General features: G+C 37.9%; 1 protein-coding gene across 4 annotated transcripts in view; it reads right to left on the reverse strand.

The window, feature by feature from the left end:
• Positions 1-22,147, reverse strand: part of acj6 (abnormal chemosensory protein 6) — a 159,202-nt gene that overhangs the window by 10,451 nt on the left and 126,604 nt on the right. For 2 of the 4 annotated variants that reach the window (XM_083126387.1, XM_083126386.1), the window contains 2 exons: positions 16,526-16,645; positions 3,016-3,195 (listed from right to left, as the gene is read on the reverse strand). In XM_083126387.1, the coding sequence (XP_082982513.1) occupies positions 3,016-3,195; positions 16,526-16,645 (300 nt within the window). The remainder of the gene's footprint in view (positions 1-3,015; positions 3,196-16,525; positions 16,646-22,147) is intronic. The other 2 variants (XM_083126389.1, XM_083126388.1) reach the window with 1 other exon arrangement.

Raw genomic sequence — 22,147 nt, forward strand, 5'->3', positions numbered from 1 at the left:
GGTTATTAATAATAATTATTAATTTTAACAAATTTTAGACACTTTTTCCGCACAAGAAATAATCCTTTGGAATTTCTCTACTGTTCGGGATCCCGAAAAGTCTGAAATAATTACTCAAGTCGGAATCTAACCTTGGTAATTCATTCAATGTCATTTTGAATTATTTTTTTATATAGTACACTTTGACAGGAAAAACATGGATGCCATGAAGGAGAGCATATTAAGTGGTCCTCTTATGCGTGCATCGTGAAAAATTACAAAAGGATAAAGAGTTTTTCATCACCAAAGTAATAGATGTTTATGGAAAGGAAGCAAGCCGAATCCAGTTTCTATTTAAACAGTGGACTCAAGTTAGACTTGTCAACAGCGTCAAAGTATTTTCCCTGGATTTCAATTGTATGATTTGTAAAACCACAACAACTACAATTAATAATAATAATAATGAAGGTAAAATACAAGTTCTTACCCTGAGGGGCAAGATATGAAATCTTACTTTGCCCCCCTTGAGGAAAAATCCTGCGAGCGCCCTTGGTAGGGAGTATGGAGGGATGCTGAAAGATCATGAATATGATTGTGAAAAGTGGTTAGCGTAAGAAAGGGAAATATAGCAAGTTAAATTCCTTAAAACTTGGATTTGTTTTTGTTAAGTGTGGACAAAGAAGAGTTCGGTGTAATCTGAGTGGCGTCTTGTGTATGCTGTGGAGTTTCATGTTCATATTTTCCTATGTTTATAGCGGTAATGTGTTTTAGTGACTTTCACGATCGAGTCGGCTGCGGAGCGGCGGCCAGCTTGCCGAGCAGGCGGGAGCGCGTTTGCCGGCATATACGTAGATCCGCAGCTGTACGCTGACCTTGGCACTGGACGCGTCAGTGCTTCAGTATTCAGATGGCTGGTGTTCAGTTTGCACGTGTTTGTTAAGTGATAAGGTGTTTACAAGTGTTTCAGATTGTTTTGTTTTACTTTACGTATTAGATACTGGTGCTTTTATGCAATCTAATAATAATGCCACGGTATCTGTACAGTTTAAAACAGCGAATTTTTATATACAACTCTTAAGTCATTACGAATTCTTGTAGGGAAGGAAGTTATAAGGCGTTTCGCAGCAGAATTCCCAGATGTTCCTGTTCCACACAGGACAGTGTTCGAAAACTTGTGAACAAATTTAGGGAAACAGGGTGTGTTCTTTATAAGAAGCGAAGGGTGAAACGACGTGCGCTTACTGAGGAGAAAGTAGGCGACGTTAGAGCACGATTGGAACATAATCCTAAAAAAAATCTCCGGCGCCTTGCAGAAGAAACAGACATTTCTAAGTCGTCTGCGTGGCCAGCCACCAAGCTTTTAAAGCTGAAACCATACAGTAGAAGAATTGAAAGAAAATATCAGGAGAGATATTGAAGCAATTTCAGAAGAGAAACTGATACGTGTTAGTGAAAAATTGCTAAAAAGAAACCGTAAATGATTGGATGCAGGAGGAGAACATTTCCAACGTCTCTTGCAACAACGTACGTGTTTATTCTAATTGTAACTGCTCATCTAATTGTACGATCTTTTGTCATTACATAGCTAGTATTTCTAGTTACGCGGATGCTGCATCAAGTTTGCCGGCAGACGAGCTCTCGCTGCCAGGTGCGCCTGCCGCCGCTCCGCTGACGATTTGACCGTGAATTGCACTGTATTAAGAACGTGACAACGTAAAGATAGAATTGTGAGCAAATTGGGAATGATCATCAAGAGATAATTCTAAAATGGCTATAACGTCTGCATGCAGTGCTTCCAAGTGCTCCCCCACCCCTAAAATTAAGAGAGAAAAAATGAGAACGTGCAGGCTGTCAGGTGTAATATTTTGTATTTGTTGTTTGCTTTGTCTGAAGAAGACCCTGTTAGAGGGTGGAAACGTTACGTTTATAGTGTGTTATTTTACGATAAACTCTGCCTTGGTCAACATTTTGAGTGTTTTAATAAACATTAAAACGAGGCTTAATAGTGTTAACATAGTGTTAATATTTTGTCATCCTTAGACTTCATCCCTCCTTTTACATTCCTCGGAGATCTCAAATGAGAGAGAGAAACTGCCACAGTACAACGTTTCCCCATTATCTCTCCCCACCCCCTATTTCTTGCAATTCCACCTTCACCTGCTTTGGGATCCAGCTCGAAGCTCGCAATGTTTATCCTAACCCTATATGCAATCCCGCACAGCTATTGTGCAAGGTGGGTTGTCTGCATACAAGGGTTCAGACTATCGATGAAAACCTATTTTCCTAAAAATTACCACCGACGAAACAAAAATTTGGTTTGCAAGCAAAATATCTACTGTGAGATTCGAAGTTGTGTATGTGTGTAGGTGTAGGGGGGGCAATAGTGATATGAGCCACACGAACATGCACGAGTGTGTATACATAATGAAGTAACAGGTTTATTCTGAAAGCAGAATTCACAAAGTTTCTGTAAACAAATCACCATCTTGGTGTGCAGTCAAGCAGTTGAGGGCTATTCCGACGTGTATATTGCACCGTGTCTTCAGTCACGCTAGCAATGGCTACTATGACACACTAGAAAGTTCCGAAGGTAGCTGAATTTGGTTACTCATCACGTGACTCCAGAGAAAAATCTAAGGAGATGATCTAAGTCAGGTGATCTTGGTGTCCACTTAATCGATTCTCCTCTATCTTTTTCTACGACATCAACAAAGTTGCTTAGATTCCTTTGATTAATGTGTTTTTAGTTATATCTTTAAACGCTAACCTTCACGAGGTAACTGAAGTTAGGTATATTCAAGTGAAACATTATGTATTTATTTTTGTCACTTTGTGAATGTGGGGGGAAACTAGTGTAATTTAACTATGCACGTTACTGCAAGGTGTTATCAAGAATAGTAAATGACTATGAAACACTTCATTAGATGAAGCTTTATATTAAAAATGGTATGAATATGGCACATGGTTATCAACTTCTACGCAATTTTTTAATTACCCTGTATAATTTGTATGCGCACGTGTATACAAATCGCTTACCTGATGAGGTCGTGGGTTGGGACCCGGATGTGGAGCAGCCATTCCGTGGTGGTACATCATGTCATGCTTGAGCTGCGGGAGGCCGGGCGTCGATGTGGCCGGGTGTTTCCCGATGTCCACCGCTGCCAGCGCCTCTGCCCTGCTCAGCAACCCGTCGTTCAGGCCTCCGAAGATGTCCCCCTGCAAGAGATAATGAGATGTGTAGATGGTGGTCTTTGACAATTCAACCAATCGAAGAAAGAGCTAAATTATGTCTAACCTCGGGAACATGATATAAGGCGCCTTGCGCTGTTGCCATATCGATATCGAGACACCTGCTCATTCGGAGGTTTACAGCAATGAATGTTCTTGATTTTGCAGTACGTTTTTGTAATTATACGTGATATAAAGATGGCGTCACTATTTCTTGGAAGAATCAGGAGTAACAATTGAGTGACTAGGCAACGCCGCATGCAGAACGTTGCCACGTTGATCATGAAAATCATCAATTCTCAGCCTTCAATTGCTTTACCATATTTGACACCAGCGCATTTGAGCCCAGACACCTAACAGCGTGTCCATTAGGACTTCTAGTTACATATGAGGGGTTCAGAACACAAGTGGCGTAACTCCATTCACGACTTATATATATATATAAGGAACATTTAAATAATTTAGATCTATGTTAAGCTGTTGGAATACAAACATAGTAGTGCCTCTATGAGCAAGAATCTGAAACTTAGAAGATACATATATCTAGCACTGAAATATTGACAGTAAGTTATACATGTAACACAATTTTCATGAAAAGTGGATTTACTTCACTTGTGATCTGAACCCCTCGTATCACAAGTTCTACCATGTCATCACATTTCAAACCACGAATTAAAATTCTGTCCATACTAATGCATTTCAAAGTGTCAGAGTAAATACCTTGAATGAAATATGTGTAAAATGATAGTTTCTATCAATGATGTGTGGCTTTTTCGTTGATAACACTATACTAAATCGTCTTAATGCCGCGGAACAAAACTCTTTGTTCTGTACTCTTATTCAATCTGTTGTTCAACCGTTCTATTATTCATGACATGAAATAATTCAATTTTTTCATTAATAAAATACATTTTTTGTACGTTTCGTGTTAATTATCCATACTAGTAGTACGTCTACGCAAGGAGTCAGGTATCATTGATTCAATAATACGATTCGTTCGCTCGTATGCGCTGTATGTCAGTGTTTATATATCCGGTTCAAATAGATCAAGATCTCAAATCTTCTGTCAAGAGATTCTCTCAAAGGAACATAAATCTTATAATTTCATCGAGCTTATTTGTGTACTTCGCTCGAAAAATTGAGTCTTCGATCAATCGAATTGAAATCATGAATCTTCGGCCAAGCGATTCGTTCCAATGCGCCGTAAAGATGACCGATTTTTAGTTCAGTTGAAAGACATCTAAGGAAACGTTAAGTGTTGCAACTAAAACACGATTAATGATTTTCAAGCATCCATAGTAGCTTGCTTAGAATTTTATTAACATGTTACTATGGCTATAACAAATTGTAATTTATATTCTGATCTCTGAATGCTTTATTTTCTGCACGTACTTGTACATCTCAAGATTGCTTAAAATGTTATGAGGCAAAGGTGAATTCAAACCCACAAATCCTTCTTTAAATACGCTGCTGGATTTCAAAAATTATTTTCTTCAAATTTATAGACTTGAAAGACATACAGTAAGACCTCGTTAATCCGGACTTCGCTTAATCCGAACAGGCCAAAAAAAAGAAGCAGAATGCAAGGTTTTAAATGTGGCTAGAAGTCAACAAGAGAACTTCCCAAAGAAAAGGCAGTCAACCACTGATGAAACTCTGTTTCCCGCAGACTTTGTACTGTACTGTATAGTGTATTTAGGCCTATGCCCTTTAAATGCACCATAATAAACGTGTTTTGTTGCTATAAACGGAATTTTAATGCACTTACAACTGTTCTTTTAGGTTATTTCAGTTAATCCAGACTTTCGTTAAACCGGTCAACTTATCCCCCATTAGTCCGGATTAACGAGGTTTTACTGTATATAAATATGTAGACATCTCGGTCAAATTTTTATGCCAAATAGAAGTTTCTGTACGATAAAAATATAATTTTATCTGTCAATTCGAAAAATAGCTCCTTCTTTAGATTGAACAAAGTATTTTCTTTTTCTATGGGTTGTCAGTGATCATAGAAGTGTGCAGGATTTTTTTCCAGGCAAGTACAATCAAGCTACTTTCTCCAGGAGAGGGGAGAGCAAACAAGGCATGTTATGCTGCATAATAGTGCAGCCGCATCAAAATACCGGGTGATCCGTTTGAGATGTCACAAAAGTAAACCTTTATACACAAGAGGTTAATGTACGTATCTCCGAGCACCTTGTTGTAATATAAGCAGAATGAATGAATTAGTATTAAGAATCGAGTCAGGATGTTTTAAAGATACCTATTTTCTTTTCTTCTTAGGGGTGTGTCCTCAAGTTGTTTTAATTAGGGAGCTTATCCCTGTATTATGTGACAGGTAAAAATATCCAATGTGCTGATGTGTCCATAATATGAAAATCAATCAATCAAACCAACATTCCTTCAGTTTGAGACTATCACGTTCCAGCAACGTTCTTATAATAATTAACATAAGTTATTGTAACCGAAATGAAGTATGTGTGTGATCTACAGGATGGGGCATATTGTATCTACCAACTTCAAATAACAACGGAAAGACGGTGAGTGTTTGTTGTAACTTTATATCGTTATGAAATAAAAATATGCACATGCGCATTTAATGCAGAGCATAACATGGACAATGCACCTTAAAAATAACGTTCTCTAAATGTCCTCCTTGCGCTTGGATCCACTGTTGGAGGCAATGCGGGAAGGCTTTCATGACGCGCGTCGGAATAGGGCGTCTTTCACAACATTACCCGTGGCTCTCCACTGTCTAACCCACCTCAGAATGCCGTGTGTCTCTTGAACAGGTGCATGGCAATCTTCATTGTTTTGCTGCAGTGCCCGGTGTCTCTTTGAATGAAGGCTTCCACAGCCGCAATCCACGTCTGCACCGGACAACGCTCCATGGTATATTAATTGCCTGATTCCCAACTCTCCATGGATGTATGTATGCCAAACATACACACGTGCAATCTGGATGGGTTGCCAAATCAAATTCATAGATACAATATGCTCCACCCTGTACATAGTTTTAGAATACATTTTGATTTTAGCAATACCCAGTTAGTTTCTGTGAACTTGAAACATCTAATTATCTTCTTTCGAGTAAACGCTAAGGCGCATTGGCTTCCAAAAGACAACTATCTAAGAATGGCATTTACGCACATTCTTCCACTAAGAGCCAAAGTTCACAAGCCCTTGCGTCCCTAACGTCCGTTCCCTTGTCGGTCCTCGTGCAAGTTAGTAGCAATGTTCACTTCTTGGTCATCGACCGTTGGGACCCTCAATTCGCCCCCCTCCCCATCCCTTTGCCTCCTGTAGGTTCTGCAAAATTCATAAGGTTTGATGCCTTGGGGCGAGAAGGAGGTTGTCCCTTGCAAACCACTTTCAGGGCAACGGACCAAATGATACCTTTCTAGTTTCTTTTCCTTATCATGTACGAGGCTTGGTTAATAAGTAGGGGCTCTCTTTTGTAAAACCTATAGGAACAACGTAAAATTGTGCAAGTGATTGTTCGTGTCTTTAAAACTGGACTTAACCTAGTTCCAATAAATCTCTTGGCGCAAAATTGTGAAGCTTTTGTTTGAGAAAAATGTAGATAAATATCTATCAGGTAGTCCTGAAGTTATTACAACAGTTTCATTAAGGAAATATACCGTATACCGACATAAAGTTAAGAAAATACAAAGACAGTTTCTTTTTTCATAAAGGTGTGGTATTGCTTAAACAAACCCTATACTTGTTCACATAATGAGCAGGAGGTTAAATTGAAGTGTTCATCCACGAGAACGACAAACAACACCGCAATAATATTACGACAAAGGCAGTGGAAGTGATTAGGGGAGGGGGGGCAATTGCCCACCACTCTTCACACTTTTTGCCTACGTACTAGGCGCAAGGTTTGGACTGTATGGCGGATCGTCCACACATCATCTCCGGTCAAAGTGAAAGCAAATCAGACACTTTCAAAGCGCAAGCTCATGGCAAATGTGCTTTATGACAGGCAGGATGTTTTGTTAGTGGACGTTTTGCCGCAAGGAACAAATAATTAACTCAGCTTCCTACTGTGAGACCCTAAGAAAACTTCGTCGGGCAATCCAGAACAAACGGCGTGAAATACTGTCAGCCGGTGTCGTACTGATTCATGACAATGCAAGGCCACATGCTGCGACTCAAACTCAAGATCTGGTCGAATCTTTTGGCTATGAGATATTCGATCATCCGCCATACAGTCCAGACCTTGCGCCTAGCGACTACCACCTCTTCCGCCATCTGAAGACCTTCCTGGGCGGCACGCGTTTAGACACTAATGAAGAAGTGAAAACGACTGTGAGTAACTGGCTATCATCACAGGCGGCAGAGTTCTTTGAAGGGGGTATCCAAAAACTCGTAGTTCGTTACGATAAATGTTTAAACCTGCAAGGAAATTATGTACAAAAATAGAGAAGTGTATGTAAATTCAGAAAATAAATAGTATTTGAACAACGTTTACTTACTTCGTTTTTATTGCAAAATGGATCTTACTTAAAAAATAACTCTTGTATTTCTAAATAATTTTTAAAACTTTTATGTGCAAATAGTGAGTAGTTTAGCACAAAATATCAATATTTTCGAAACTTTGGTTTTTAAAATCCGTCGTCTAATACGAGTAATCGAAATAGTGCATATAAATAGGTCCGCTCACGGTAATGAAAAATCAGGAGAACACTAATTATAATCATAGCGCAACTTTAGTAATTATATACTCACAAATCGCAATGATATGTAAAAACTAAATCATAGAAGTAGTTTTATCAACTAACCTTATGTATCTCGAAAATTAGTTACCGAAAAACCATGAACCGACTTCTTGGAATAACTGAAAATTCAGAAATGCAATACTGAATCCTTGTTCCACGAAGCATCTCAATCTATCAGAGGCATTTTTAATGAAATTCAATTAATAACTACTTACCTTCTTAGCCGAACGAAGAGGTAATAGTGAATAATTTATGAGCTCCTCTCTTCCTTTAAGTCTTTCTCGGTTGGCCGCGTGGGGTCAAGAGAAGCTAAGAGAAGGAACGTATTGTATATCGACACTTTCTCTGTGTCCGAAAGCAGTTTTATTTGAAGCTTGCAAATGCTTCCACATGTTGATTGCATGTTTCAGCTTGCCCTTAAATTTCTTGTAAAGGGACTAGAGAATCAAGTTCCATCTTATAGTAGTTGCACATCTTCAGGACACAAAATGTGAGCGTCTCTAATAGGTGGCAGCACTTCATTTTCCCGGTGCTTGCAAATCACGTGATTTCCTAATGCACGGATTGGTCAATAATCCAATCCAAATCTAACTAAATAGAATCCATGACTAGCAAGCAGCTGCAGCAAGTCAGGGACTGCCATCTAGTAGAGAAAGTACAAACTCATGTCCTACAGATTAGCAACTATTAAAATGTGCGACTTGTTTCTCTATATCTTTCCCCATACGCTGATGATATTTGAAGTCCAATGATTACATAGTGATAATAGATGGGCGTAAAAGTAGACTTTATGGATAAATCAATCTCGTGGTATGTAAGCTTTCAAGTTTAAGGAGTTTTGTCTAATTTTTCCTTAGAATTAACTCTACCTAGAAGCAAGATTTTCCTGGTGCTGTTCTTGCACTGCAACGTGTTCGGCATGATGGTACGTATTAAATACGAAAGCTCGGATGTTTAAAACAAAATAATCCAAGAAAAGCACATTGATAGCGGCAAAGGAAGAAAGTATAAAACTGCAGGATTGAAGTACGAAGTTTAAACGTTAAGATCATAGATATGGCGGTGGCTTTTCTTCCTAAAAAATCTCTGCAGTATTCACGTTTCCTTCTTGCTTATTTCGCAAAAAAATTAATGTTACTAACTAGAAATATTCAGTGTGTCCATACAGTCTAGAACTAGTGGCAGTAAGCGACCGGCTGGATGTCATGTTTCTTGGGACCCGGAACCGAGGAAGGGAGCCCTGAGGAATGGGTACCATGGTCTCCTGAACTCAATCTGTGGTGAATGCTGCGAAAATACGGTATCTGTATCCTCTCCGCGAAAGGATAGTCTTTGCAATGGCTACTTTGGATAATCACATCTTGGAGATGATTCAATGAAACATGTTGAAAAGTTTGAGGAAGTGTGTTGGGACTCGTGGTGGGTATGTGGAGTACGTTTTGTGTTAAGGGAATGTGCTGTGCATCAGTTCACTGATTCCAAACTTTATGGCAACCCTTTTTGTCAATTCACCCGTGTGCAATTGAGATAGTGCATATACTCCTAGATTAAGAAACCTTACTTATCTGTTTACAAATTTATTGTAAACATGTCGGTGTTTTCTAAACCTTCAACAAAGGAACGCATTCTAATTTAATTTCATGTCCTGAAATATTTTAACTTTGTCTGCGGGTTCTGTATGTAGCTGCGGATGCAACAGTAACACTTTTAGTTTGTTAAGGTGATTGAAGTTGAAATGGATTATTATAATACAGAGTGGCCCTCGAAAAAGGTAACCCAAATACTGACTACAAATTACTTTGGTATACTATTTTTGCTCTACCCTGTAATTAAACGTAGTGTGAAGTAATTGATGGTACTTACTTGCGTCATCCAAACATGTGCGGTTGTGTTTAATATTCACCATATTGTTTCTGTATTCCTATCTGTTTGTGCATGTACAGTGGGAGGCACAAGTATTTCTCGGTAAATTGTTCATGACTATTTTCATTAATTTTCTCTTACATCCCGCGTGTTTTTAAGAAATAGATTTTTACGTATTGTGGGACAGAGCTTGTTTGAAGCTTTGTTTAAATTTTAAAATCTTTATTGCGTAAAACAAACAGAATAAACATGGTGATTGGCAATTTGCTTGGTAATACTTATGAATTTTTTCCCAACCCCCGAGAGATCTAAGATTTGTTCCTTTGCTTTGCGAATTGTTGTTTTCCGAAATGTACGCAGTTATCACTTCATTTTATGTTTCGCGATCGAGCAGTACATTCCTACGCATCTCCAAAAAGAACTCGTTTCAGGATCTACATTCTCCATCCTGTTTCTCGCAGAGGAACATCCACACCATAATTTTTTGTGACACCCTGCCCCAATTCTAGATGACAAACAACCTGCCTGATTCCGGATAAGGCGCATCAATAATCAAAAATCAAAATCAAACCGAAAGAAAATATTTGACTCCTGCATCGTACGTGCCTTCGCGAGTGTCTGCCTTGCGATTTCTCCCTATGTCGCAGCTAATCCAGATGCGATATTCCCTCTGCAGTCATCGAACCGGCCTTTCCTTTGGATTGCCCCCGTTCGTCGTACCCTTTGTCTTAATATTTAAACAAAGCTGCTGGGAGAGGGAACGGGAATCGAGGGGTCTCTCGGGTTCCTGTGGGAATATACAAACAAAAGAAGGAAGCGGAATGTGGAAATGTCGAAAAGAAAAAGGGTTACAGACGGATACAATCAAAAAGGACGATGCATGCGACAAAAGGAGCGAGATTACGTGAAGGATCTTGTGCTGCAGCTTCTTGCATGGCATGTTCACGAAATTTCCGATCGATCAATGTAAATCATTTACAAGATTTTAAGAAAGTGGCAGTTCTGGTGGGTCTGACAAACAATTGGCCATTAAGATTGTAAAACTGAAATTAGCCAATGCAATCAAGCAGGATTAGTTAATTTCTTTTATGTTGAAAAATGATTACCTGTTCGATCTCGGCGGAACACCTCGCACACGTTTGTTTCCTCATTTTTAACATTCGTACTTACCTATTCTGCGTGGCGAAAGATTCTTTAAGGTAGGATGTTGCTTTTTTTACGAAAATAATTTCAATTTTTTACATTAAGAGTAATTATTGTTCTTCCTTTTCTCGCTTGCGTAACGTACAATAAGGCGGGCATTGAAGAGAAAAGCACGGATGTCGAAATAGAAAACAAAGGTGCTGCTGATCGCATGCTTTGATTCCCAAGGACTGATCCACCATGAATTTGTCCCTGAAAACCAAACAGTCAATCAGTGGTGTTGCAAGGAAGTGCTTGGTCGACTCAGAAACAGGATGAAGCGGGTTAGGATTCTGGACAATGGTTTATGTTACACGATAATGCTCGGCGTCATACCGCATTGTCTGTACAACAATACATTGCTAAGCATTCAGTGCCAGTGATCAATCACCCTCCATATTCTCCGGACTTATCGCCCCTGCTGATTTTTTCCTTTTTCCCAAGCTTAAGATGGCTATGAAAGGGCGAAGATTTGACGATGTCGCGGACATTAAATTAAATGTTACGCGTATTTTGCAAACACTTATTGTCAATGAGTATCAACAGTGTTTTCAAGACCTGTATAAACGCTGGTCAAGGTGCATTATTTTGAAGGTGATAAAGTCATTTGAAGGTAATTGCTTGTTTTCTTTCCTTAAAAAAGTTCGTTTTTTTTATGGGCGGAAACGTAGACATTGATTTTATTAATTTTAAAAGAAGAAATGAGATTTAATAGATATATAACAAGCTATCCAATATAATGGGGTTAGTGTAACATATTTTGTAACTGTTCTTACTAAATCTTATAAGAACTGTATGTTTGCAATATTTTAACCAATTGTATTGGCTGACACCAATTCCACAATCTTCCTGGAAAAATCGTTGTCATAATTGGTTTGGATCATCAATTTTGCAAATAATTTTTACTGAATCTAATCAGTTTTGAATTTGGTACAGAGTCTGAAGAAGACCTTGTTAGAAGGTTGAAACGTAACGTTTAGTGTATGTTTTATAATAAAATAAATTCTTGGTCAGCATATTGAGTTTTTGCTAATCAGGACTGAATTAGCTATTGTCAACTTTACAATCTTCTTAGACAAGCCCTTGTCAGAAAGGGATTGGTTCATCAATATTGGAAACGTTTGAGCCAAACCTGTTCAGGTATTCTTTCATGCAAATTTCACAATCTTCTTAGCCAAACTGTTGTCAGAATCGGTTTGGTACATCAAATGTATGACTAGAAGATTGGGAAATTGATGCAAGTTTGGTTAATAAGGTTCTGAATGTTATGAACTACTTCGATTTTTACAAAATACTGTCCAGGAAGATTGTGAAATTTACAAGAACCGAAGTAAATCTCACCAGTTTAGTTAATAAATTACTAAGTAGATAAACAAATCCGATTTTGATAAATATCTTTAAAAGAAGATTGTGAAATTGCTAACAACCAGTACAATTCTCACCAAATTTGTTTAAGAAATTTGTGAAATTGGTGAACAAATCCGATTCTGACAAGGGCTTTGCTAGGAAGATGCTCAACTTGACAATAGCTCAAACAGTCCAGCAAAATTGTTTTACGAAGTTGATCCAAACTAATTATGACAAAGTTTGACCAAGAAAATTGTGAAATTGATATTAGCCAATACAATTAACCAGGTTTGATTATTTTTAAAAAATGTTAGAAAACACAATTACATAATTATCATGTTATTTAGCTAGAAAACCAAAAGAGTTTACAACAACAAACTTTATTGTTTATTAAGTTTACGAAATTCAGTTTGATGTAAAGAAATAATTGCTGAATGACTAATTCAGCTAATCTTAACGTAAGAAAAATGATTATTTAGGAACCTAACAAGCAATGTAACATATTTGGCAAAAAGTTAATTGCTGATTCTTACAAATTTAAAACAAGAAATGTGGTCAAGAGTAACTGGTTAGATGGTTATCAATTTTGCAAAGAAGCATCGGTCCCAGGTTCGATACCCGGTGGAGGCACAGTGTCCAATGGTTCAGATCCAACTTTAAATTGTAGGTCCAGTCACTACTAGCCTATCTGTGTATAAAGTGGGCTTAAAACAACAACATCATGTCATACATCTGTTAGCGAGTATGCTAAATATTCTGGAGAGCATGGAAAATCGACATTAACCTTTACATTCTGCCTACCACCAGATTCCATATTATTACATAAAAGTTAGCTTCTGTTCCATTCAGTACAATTCTTGAAATTTTTAATACCTTATTTAAAAGAATGCATAAAATAATAAATTTCATGCACGAATTACAATAACTTAGAAATGCAAGAACTGCTTAGTTCTGATACGGAAGAAAATTGATTTTTGCAACAGTTCAGTTATACAACGGCCTTGACAATTGCTACTTGCAAATTCATCTGCAATGGACCCCAGCAGGGAGGGTCCCGGAAGGTCACTTGCCTCCCTTTTTGGACAAATGATATTTGACAATTTCAGTCCTTCCGTTTTTATCGTCCGTATTTTATTTTCCCATTTATCAATTTCCTTTTCTTGTATTCTTCTCCTTATTTGTAATGCTCGTTCTGCGAAGTGTCGCCCTTCTACATTTGAATCCTCCTTTCTCACTATGTAAGTAGGCTCATCTTCCTCCCTTCTCACTCTATTTTTGTATGTAGTCTCTCTCTTCCTTTTTTCTTCTAGTTATATTCCCTCTTAACTCTTCTGTTATCCCGCTTCCCACCTCTCTCTCTTTCTTTCCCATCATTTTTTGCAATTGTGTTGTAGGAACCTTAGCTGAACTAGGTGTTAGTGCACCTTCCTTTGACGTACATTTTAAAGGCTCTTGGTTCTTCAGAAATAACCGCTATAACTAAACAAAATTCACTTAGAAACTAAATAAATAAAAACGTAATTCGTGGTTTGGGTATTTCAATAGACAATTATTATAAAATTAGATGAATATATCCATGATTCAAACCCCTTTTTTTTAAAAAAAAAATGTTGGGACGCCCATTCTACGTGCTATGAGGATAGATATGGGTAAGATAGATAAAAGGAAGTGAATAAATAGTGATATAAGTATCTGCATACCGCTGAACATGAATTTCGGTTTTCGATGACTTGAGCAAATCATCAGAATTGAATCATTTCCCCGAGAATGACGTACGGAACGAGGCAATCGTCCGAAAACATCAAAGGGGGGTGTCGCGATATTTTCCTCGAAATTGAAATGTATGTCTTGGCGCGCCCCTTCCCTACCCCCTCACTTCATCCAGTTCGAGAACGTAGGAGTCCCCAAGGATGACGAGGGTGTTAAAAAAAATCCCTCCCCACGAAATCTACATAACCCCCTTGCTCTTGAAGTTCTCTCAAGTGCTTCGCCCCCATCCCCCCAACCCCTCCATCACTTTCCGATATACATATGCTTGTTCTCTCCCCGCCCCTTTTAGGTTTGCTTTTCAGCGGCAACCGTGGGAGGGGGAATTTAAGACCCCTTCCGGCGCCATGACTTTCCTGCACGGCCAACATGGCTTCCGAGCTGAGATTTGAGAACCGCTCTTGTACGCCGCGCATTAACTGTTGAAGATTTGTATTATGTTATATTTTTTTTGTTCCATGTTCAATATAGCATCTTTAACTATATAAAAAGACAACAAGATTACATACAATCTAGTATAAAAGAGCTTAACGCAGTACCGAAACCCTCAATTATTTTGATTGATTGATTGATTTCTTTATTTTACTTCTATTTGTGCTACTTTTGGTTCATTTGCCCGTGACCCCTGGCGTCATAGCACGATGTGCTAACCACTCCGCCACGGGCGCCGGCTCAATTCTTTTGAATATGGTTTGATGAAACCACCGCATGCTCGGGCCTCCGCGATGACGTAGTGGTAACGTCGTCACTTTGAAATCAAGGAGTTCCTGGTTCGATACCAGGTGGAGGCACATAGTGTTTCGGACCCTACTTTAAACTGTAGGCCCTGTTCCGATTAGCCTTCTGTGCATAAAGAGCACTGGAAGACAAAACTCAAACATACAAATGCCACCGCAGTCTCGAATCCATAGTCAAGAATATCATCAGCAGTTTGTTCTATATGTGAAAGCATGTCTAATGCGGAGGCCTCTTTGATGGTTTGGTAACGCTGTCACCTCGTAATCAAGGGATCAGAGGATCGAGCTATGGTGGTTCGGATTCCACTTCAAACTGCAAATTAAGTCCCAAAGCCTATCTGACCACAAACTGGGCATAAAACAAACGCACAAAAGTCTTAAAAACCTCTAGTGTGATTATAACTGTTAATACAAGGGAGAGTTAAATTTAAAACTTAAAAGTCTGACAAGAATTACAGGACAGACTGTTAAGAGCTCAAATTTACTTGAGGTATCGACTGTTATTTACGAAATGACATCAAGGCTGCAACACTGATCAAGTGAGCCTCACAAGACCATTTTTGTCATTTTAAAGATGGCGCCTCCTGCATACACATGCACCAGCAAAGAACAGTGGTTTCTTGCCCTCTGGAAGCCTAAAACGTAAAGACATTCTAAGGCAAATGAAAATCCAATGTCTCTATGCATGCTTACCACGCCAGCAAGTTTACAAATAGAGGAGGAAGTTCGACAATGGCCTCCGCCCACACGCAGATGGGTGGAAATACCTTCGCTGTGGCTCATAAGTGACTGCACATAGATTCTTCTTGTTGAGGTATACAGGCACTAACTCAGACTTGAAAATATGTGTGAAATAGCAATAGGTCTATCCTAACTTGCAGCAAACTTCTGCAAACCTACATGCAGAAACCTACTAGTTAAAAAAAAAATTAATAATAATTAAGTTTTAATTTGACTCATGTAATACAATACGCTGCCTTATTTTTCCTAATTTTTTTTTGCTTTTCTACCTTCCTTCCTATTCTTCCTGGCTTAATACGTGTAAATTTAGTTTAGAATAGATTTTGAAATGTAGGAGTAGACATGTTCAAAAAGTAACAGGAACAAGTATATTCTGAAAAGAAAGCTTGGAAGAAACCGAATACAAAACTCACACAGAATGCTTTAAAACATAAATAATTAAAACTGAGAGTGGCCAAATAATATCAGTATCTTTCGTGTTCCTTACGTAATAACAGTAAGATATATCATCCGTGCACTTGTCCATATGAACCATAAGTAAACCATTGCGCCGCAGATATTGGCAGGAATGTTCACCTAGTATCAATTTTCTAAATTGGAGCAAGAATTTTTGAACACTCTGTATATATATTTTAAAAATGGCTACTGCATTAAAAAAAATCAAAAATATCACCCGTGCGTGTTTCAAGCATAAAAACCTTGCTCTGCATATTCACTCTTAATAAAAGCCAATCCTGTTAGGAGCATTTAGGTAATATCTATTTTTCAAACTGATTCAAACATTTATGATCACGCTGTATATTTTTCAAGTTTTGGCTGCACACACAAAAACTAATCCAATGAAATAAACTGCATGCTGGATTTGTGGAAATTTACAAACAAGCAAAACTGTTGGAGAAGGTATTTAGAAGCTGGCAAAGGAGATTGAAAATAATTTTGCAGAAAAAAAGTTCTCACCTCTGCGGTGTCGGGTTCAAAACCCGGCCAAGTGGTCCTCGCCGAGAGCCACCCCTGAGACTGTGACTTGTCGTAAGAATCCTGCTTCCGTCCCCAACGGAAAATCACTGTTTCCCTGTCCTGTTGAACAAGGAACACATCATGAAAGAAAGGCAAGCATTGCGGAGGCGTCAACAGCACCCAGAAGTGATAACGAAATTTTAAAGAAAAGCGCTTTCCTTAAAGTTTCTAAGAGAATTTGGGTTAAATTACATGAATTCAATATGGAATTATTTTTTGTTGCTTCAAAGTAAGAGAATATTCCGTACAAGAGCACTCTAGATTCATAATTTCTGTTTAAAGAATACTTTAGAAATCAAAATTTATGTTTATGCAATGGATCGAGAGCAAGAGCAGCTTGGTACAAATTATCCTGACAGATAAGCAGCCCAAAATACAAATTAACTGACGTGTTGCATAACATGCAAGGATGATAAAAGGAAATTGTTTTCTTTCTATTTAAGTACTTATGGTGAAATACATATTAGTTTAAATGGGTAAATAGTGATGAAATATAACACAACTAATTGGAACGAAACACTACGAAAGAGATATCTAGAAGACAGCTCTGTCAAGGTTTTAATATTGGATCCTCCAGAATATTTATAATTGTCCCTATCCATACAAAAGAGGACATTGCGTGCTGTGTTGGATTGTGAAATTTGAAAATTCCAATCCGGGAACATTTTCTAGAAGAGAAAAATTATACTTTCTCTCTGTTACGCTGGGATATATAAGTAGTGGGGTTTACGGGGGGGACAGCGCGAGAAAGGAAGAGCTCCTCTCCAGCAGCTTTGCTACACTTGAAACTTGCTTAACATAAGCATATAAGTTTTTTAAGCAGGTATAGAATCTTGTCTAATTCAAGATTTTTGTAAAAATGCCCTCGGGAATTTTTCAGAAAAGAAGAGCTCTCTTAGATTGATTTGCACATACTTAAAACTTGCATCAGCCAGATTTTTGTTCATAAATTTGCCAATTTTTGGCCACGCCAGAAATTAAGCTTATTCTGTCAAAATCCCAGGAATCTTGAAGATATCTATTGGGTTCTGAGACTGAGTGGAGTGTGGTGCATTGCCTTGTAATCAAAAGGTTCGGGTTTGAGTTCTTATAAAATCTGATGGCAAAATGTTAATGTAAACAAGGGGCTCCGGGTTCGAGTCCTGATAGATGTGGTATTCCATACGTGAGATTTTGAGAATAATTTTGTTTTGTTTCTGTATTTCAGCTTTTGGCAGGTAGGTATCTGCTACGAGCAGAGATGGTATAGGTAAATATATTTTCTGATGGTAAAATCCAAAGGGCCTTTGTGTTTGAATTGTGTCTCTAGTTCGAGTTGCTGTTTTAAGTCTATTTTATGCACAGTAAGGCTAATCGGGACTGGCCCTACAGTTTTAAAGTGGGATCCGAACTACTTGTGCCTCCACCGGGTATTGAACCCGGGACCCCTTGATTACAAGGCAATGATGCTACTACTGTGCCATGGGGGAAGCCCTGAATCGTGCTTCTATGGAATCTTGTCTAATTCAAGATTTTTGTAAAAATTCCCGAGGGCATTTTTCAGAAAAGAAGAGCTCTCTTAGATTGATTTGTACATACTTAAAACTTGCATAACATCTTCATTTGTTTAAGTGTAGCACCTGCCTAACCCAAGAGTTTTGTAATTCGGAAAGTATTAACTCTTCTCAAGCAAATTTGTTAATATTTACAAAAGTTGCATCAGCCAGTCTATAAACTTGTATCCATACCCACCTATACATATTTACTTCAGGTTTAAGTTTAATTGGATACTATTCAATTTGCTTATTGCAAATATGCAATTAAAACAAAACAATATGCAGAGCTTACCTCTAGAATTGCTTCGTGCTTGCACGTTCCCCCTCTGTGGCAATGTGCGCAATTCCCGAGACGGTAGTATTGATTTTTTTCCTCAGTATTAACAGAAATTCCCGATTATTGCATCAGCTAGTTATGAGAGAGTAACTGAGGGGAACAGACGTGTTGATACAGTGCTTCTCATACTTACTGGTTTAAATTCATATTGAACAATATTTGTTGTAATCTATTCATATTTAGAGTCGAGCTTATATTTGTCCCAGCCTGTTATACATAACAAGGTTATTGCTATTCAAGATATGCATGTTCGTGCAGGCATTCGGGTCAGCGTGAATAATTTTCCACTTGTAAGCTATTGGTTTTAGATTAGAATCCCAGGAAATTTTATATAAATACCAAAACCAAAAATATTAAGTGTATACACACATATATATATTTATACATACAAATCACAGTGCTGAACCCAACTGATATTTTTTATTCAGTATAAAGTTTTGAATTGAAACCCAAAAATTGTATATAATAAACAACAGCAAAAATGCCGAATCAAAAATATTGTGACCAATGCAATAAAAATATATTTAGCTCTAATTGGGCCAGACACCAAAAGATTTGTAACCCGGACAAATACAGAACTCCCACAAAAATTTGCCCCAATTGCAATAGAAAATACAACATGGAATATTTCACATATAAACATAAAGATACTTGCTCTGTACAGTCATTAACATTGCCCCCTCAACCATCCACATCTGGTCTGAAAAGAAAGCATGAAGCACCTCTTAATGCCAGAGCAGCAAAACAGCCACGCTATGAACCTATCCGTAGCAGTTTTAACGGCCAATTAAAGGATTACTGTTTTGTATCAGAGCCAAGATGTGGCATTGAGAATTTCTTGAACAGTAAAAAACCTGATCTCCAGGCAATTCTAAATGCACAAAATGGCTCTTATAAACTGTCCCTCAAATTGTTTGTACAATATAAGAAGCCAAACGGCACAAAATTTACACAGCCCCACATAACAGAAACTGTACCTGTATATTCAAATGCAAATTCAGACACAATAATAAGCAGCTTGATAAATCAACTGAACATCAAACACTCTGAATTTGCGGCAAAAGAGTCCGGATGGAGCCTATGCGGCTCATCACACAAGTTATATGTTAATATTTCTGAATTCAGCCCATTACAAGGATCTACTTATGTGCCATTGCCTGCCAATATCAAAAACAAAAGAGCCGTGGTTAATATAAAAAATGCCGACCAGAAATGCTTTTTGTGGTGTATATTAGCTGCTTTGTATCCAGTTTCAAGGGATCCTCAAAGAATAACTTATTACAAACAACATGAGCACGATTTTGATGATGTAATGGAGGGTTTGGAATATCCAATGTCAGTTCAGAATATTGATAAATTTGAAAAAAGGGCCAGGCACATCGATGGCAAACAATTATCTATTAATGTATTTATTTGTTCCACTGGCAATTGCCCGATAGCACCTCTCAGAATCAGTACAATTGATGATGAATCTGCAATTCCGATTGATCTGCTCTTAATTGAAGGAGATGATACATACCATTACACTCTAATACATAATCTTCAAGCTTTAGTGAGAACGCAACTAGATAAATATAAAAACATATTCAAGTTGTGCAGAAGATGTTTAACTGTATTTGATGGTCAAAAAATGGTGAAGGGGGTTCGGGAAGAGAATGCAGAAATTGCTAAAAACAAGTTAATTGAGCATCTGAAATACTGTGGCAATCATAAACCTGTTCATATGGTGATGCCCAATCCAAGTGAAAATTGCAAATTCAAAAAGTTTGAAGCCTTGTTGGAACACCCAGCATATATTGTCTGTGATTTCGAATCGAACCTCAAACCTATTGCATTCTGTAGCCCAGATCCCGAAGAATCCTCAAGTACATCATACCAGCTACATGAACCTTCCAGCTTTTGTTATGTGGTTGTACAGGATGGTGTTGTTACTAAAAAAGATTCATACATGGGACCAGATGCCATCAAAATATTTGCACATAGAATAGAAAATGAGTGCCGTGACATAGCATCTAACATCTTATTAAAATCAAAGCCTATGTTGCCTTTAACAGAGGAACAGATTGAAGATTTCAACAATGCAGAAAAATGCCCGGTATGTGATTCTGAATTTTCAGATATAAATATCAAGGTTCATCACCATTCTCATACAGATGGTCGATATAAACAGGCCCTGTGTAATAGCTGTAATATTAAGATCAAGAGACCAAGATTTATCCCCATATTTTGCCATGGAGCATCCAATTATGATTTCCATCATCTGATCAGGTACGAGGGGTTTGACAAGCAGAATTTAAATATTTTAGCTGAAAATGATGAGAAATATATATCTATTAGCAAGATAATTAAAGTTAATGGTGTTCCTATTCAATTAAGATTTCTTGATTCTTACAGATTTTTACCTGCTAGCCTGGCTACACTGGCCTCTCAATTATCTGATGATGACTTGAAAATCACACGTGCTATGTTTCCAAATCAGGACCTGAAATTAATTAAGCGGAAGGGTGTATATCCATATGACTATGTCACAGATTTTTCTAAATTTGATGAGTGTTCCCTGCCACCACAAGAAGCATTTTACAGCAAAATCAGAGGATCTGGAATCAGTGATGAAGATTATCAACATGCCAAGTTGATGTGGAACAATTTAAATTGCCAGACATTTGGTGATTATCACATGGCTTATTTAAAACTTGATGTCACGCTCTTAGCTGATATATTGCAAGCATTCAGAAAATCTTCCATGCAAAATTATGGACTGGACCCAATATATTTTTACAGTGCCCCTGGTCTAGCATGGTCTGCAATGTTTTTCAATACCAAAAAGCAATTGGATCTGATCCACGATCAAGATATGTACTTGTTTATGGAGAAATGCATAAGAGGAGGGATGGTGCAATGTTCCCAGAGATATGCCAGAGCAAATAACAAGCATATGCCTGATTATGATCCAGCACGGCCATCAAATTATATAACGTATTTCGATGCAAACAGCCTCTATGGTTATGCTATGATGCAAAAACTGCCATATGCAGGGCTTGAATGGGTTGAAGATTTCAATATTGAAGATCTTCAGAATTTTGATGACAGTGAATATGGACTCTTCTTAGAGGTTGATCTGATAATTCCAGATCATTTGCACAACAAATTTTCTGATCTGTCCCCAATTCCCGAGGTTAAGTGTTCACCTGGTTCTAAACAGAGGAAGCTCATGATGACTCTGGAGCCGAAACAGGGTTATGTCATATATTATAAAAACCTCCAGTTCCTGATGAAACATGGTGTTCAAGTGACCAAAGTTGGCAAAGTTTTGAGGTTCAGGCACTCAAGATGGTTGAAACCATACATTGATACAAATACAGAGCTTCGAACATCTGCAATGAGCCAATTTGATAAGGCCTTGTTTAAATTGATGACGAATTCAGTGTTTGGCAAAACAATTGAAAATGTCAGAAAACATAGCGATGTTATAATAAATACTGACCCCAGCCGGAGCAAAAAATTGGTTGCAAAGCCCAACTTCAATTACAGAAGAATTTATGATGAGCACATGGCACTTTTCAACATGAAGAAAACAAAGATCAAATTTGATAAACCTATTTATGTAGGGGCTGCAATATTGGAATTGGCCAAATTACATATGCTAATATTGTATTATGAGGTGCTGAAACCTTTTTATGGTGATCGTGT

This window comes from Lepisma saccharinum, chromosome 8, assembly GCF_977018435.1.
Source record: "Lepisma saccharinum chromosome 8, izLepSacc3.1, whole genome shotgun sequence".
NCBI lineage: Eukaryota > Metazoa > Arthropoda > Insecta > Zygentoma > Lepismatidae > Lepisma > Lepisma saccharinum.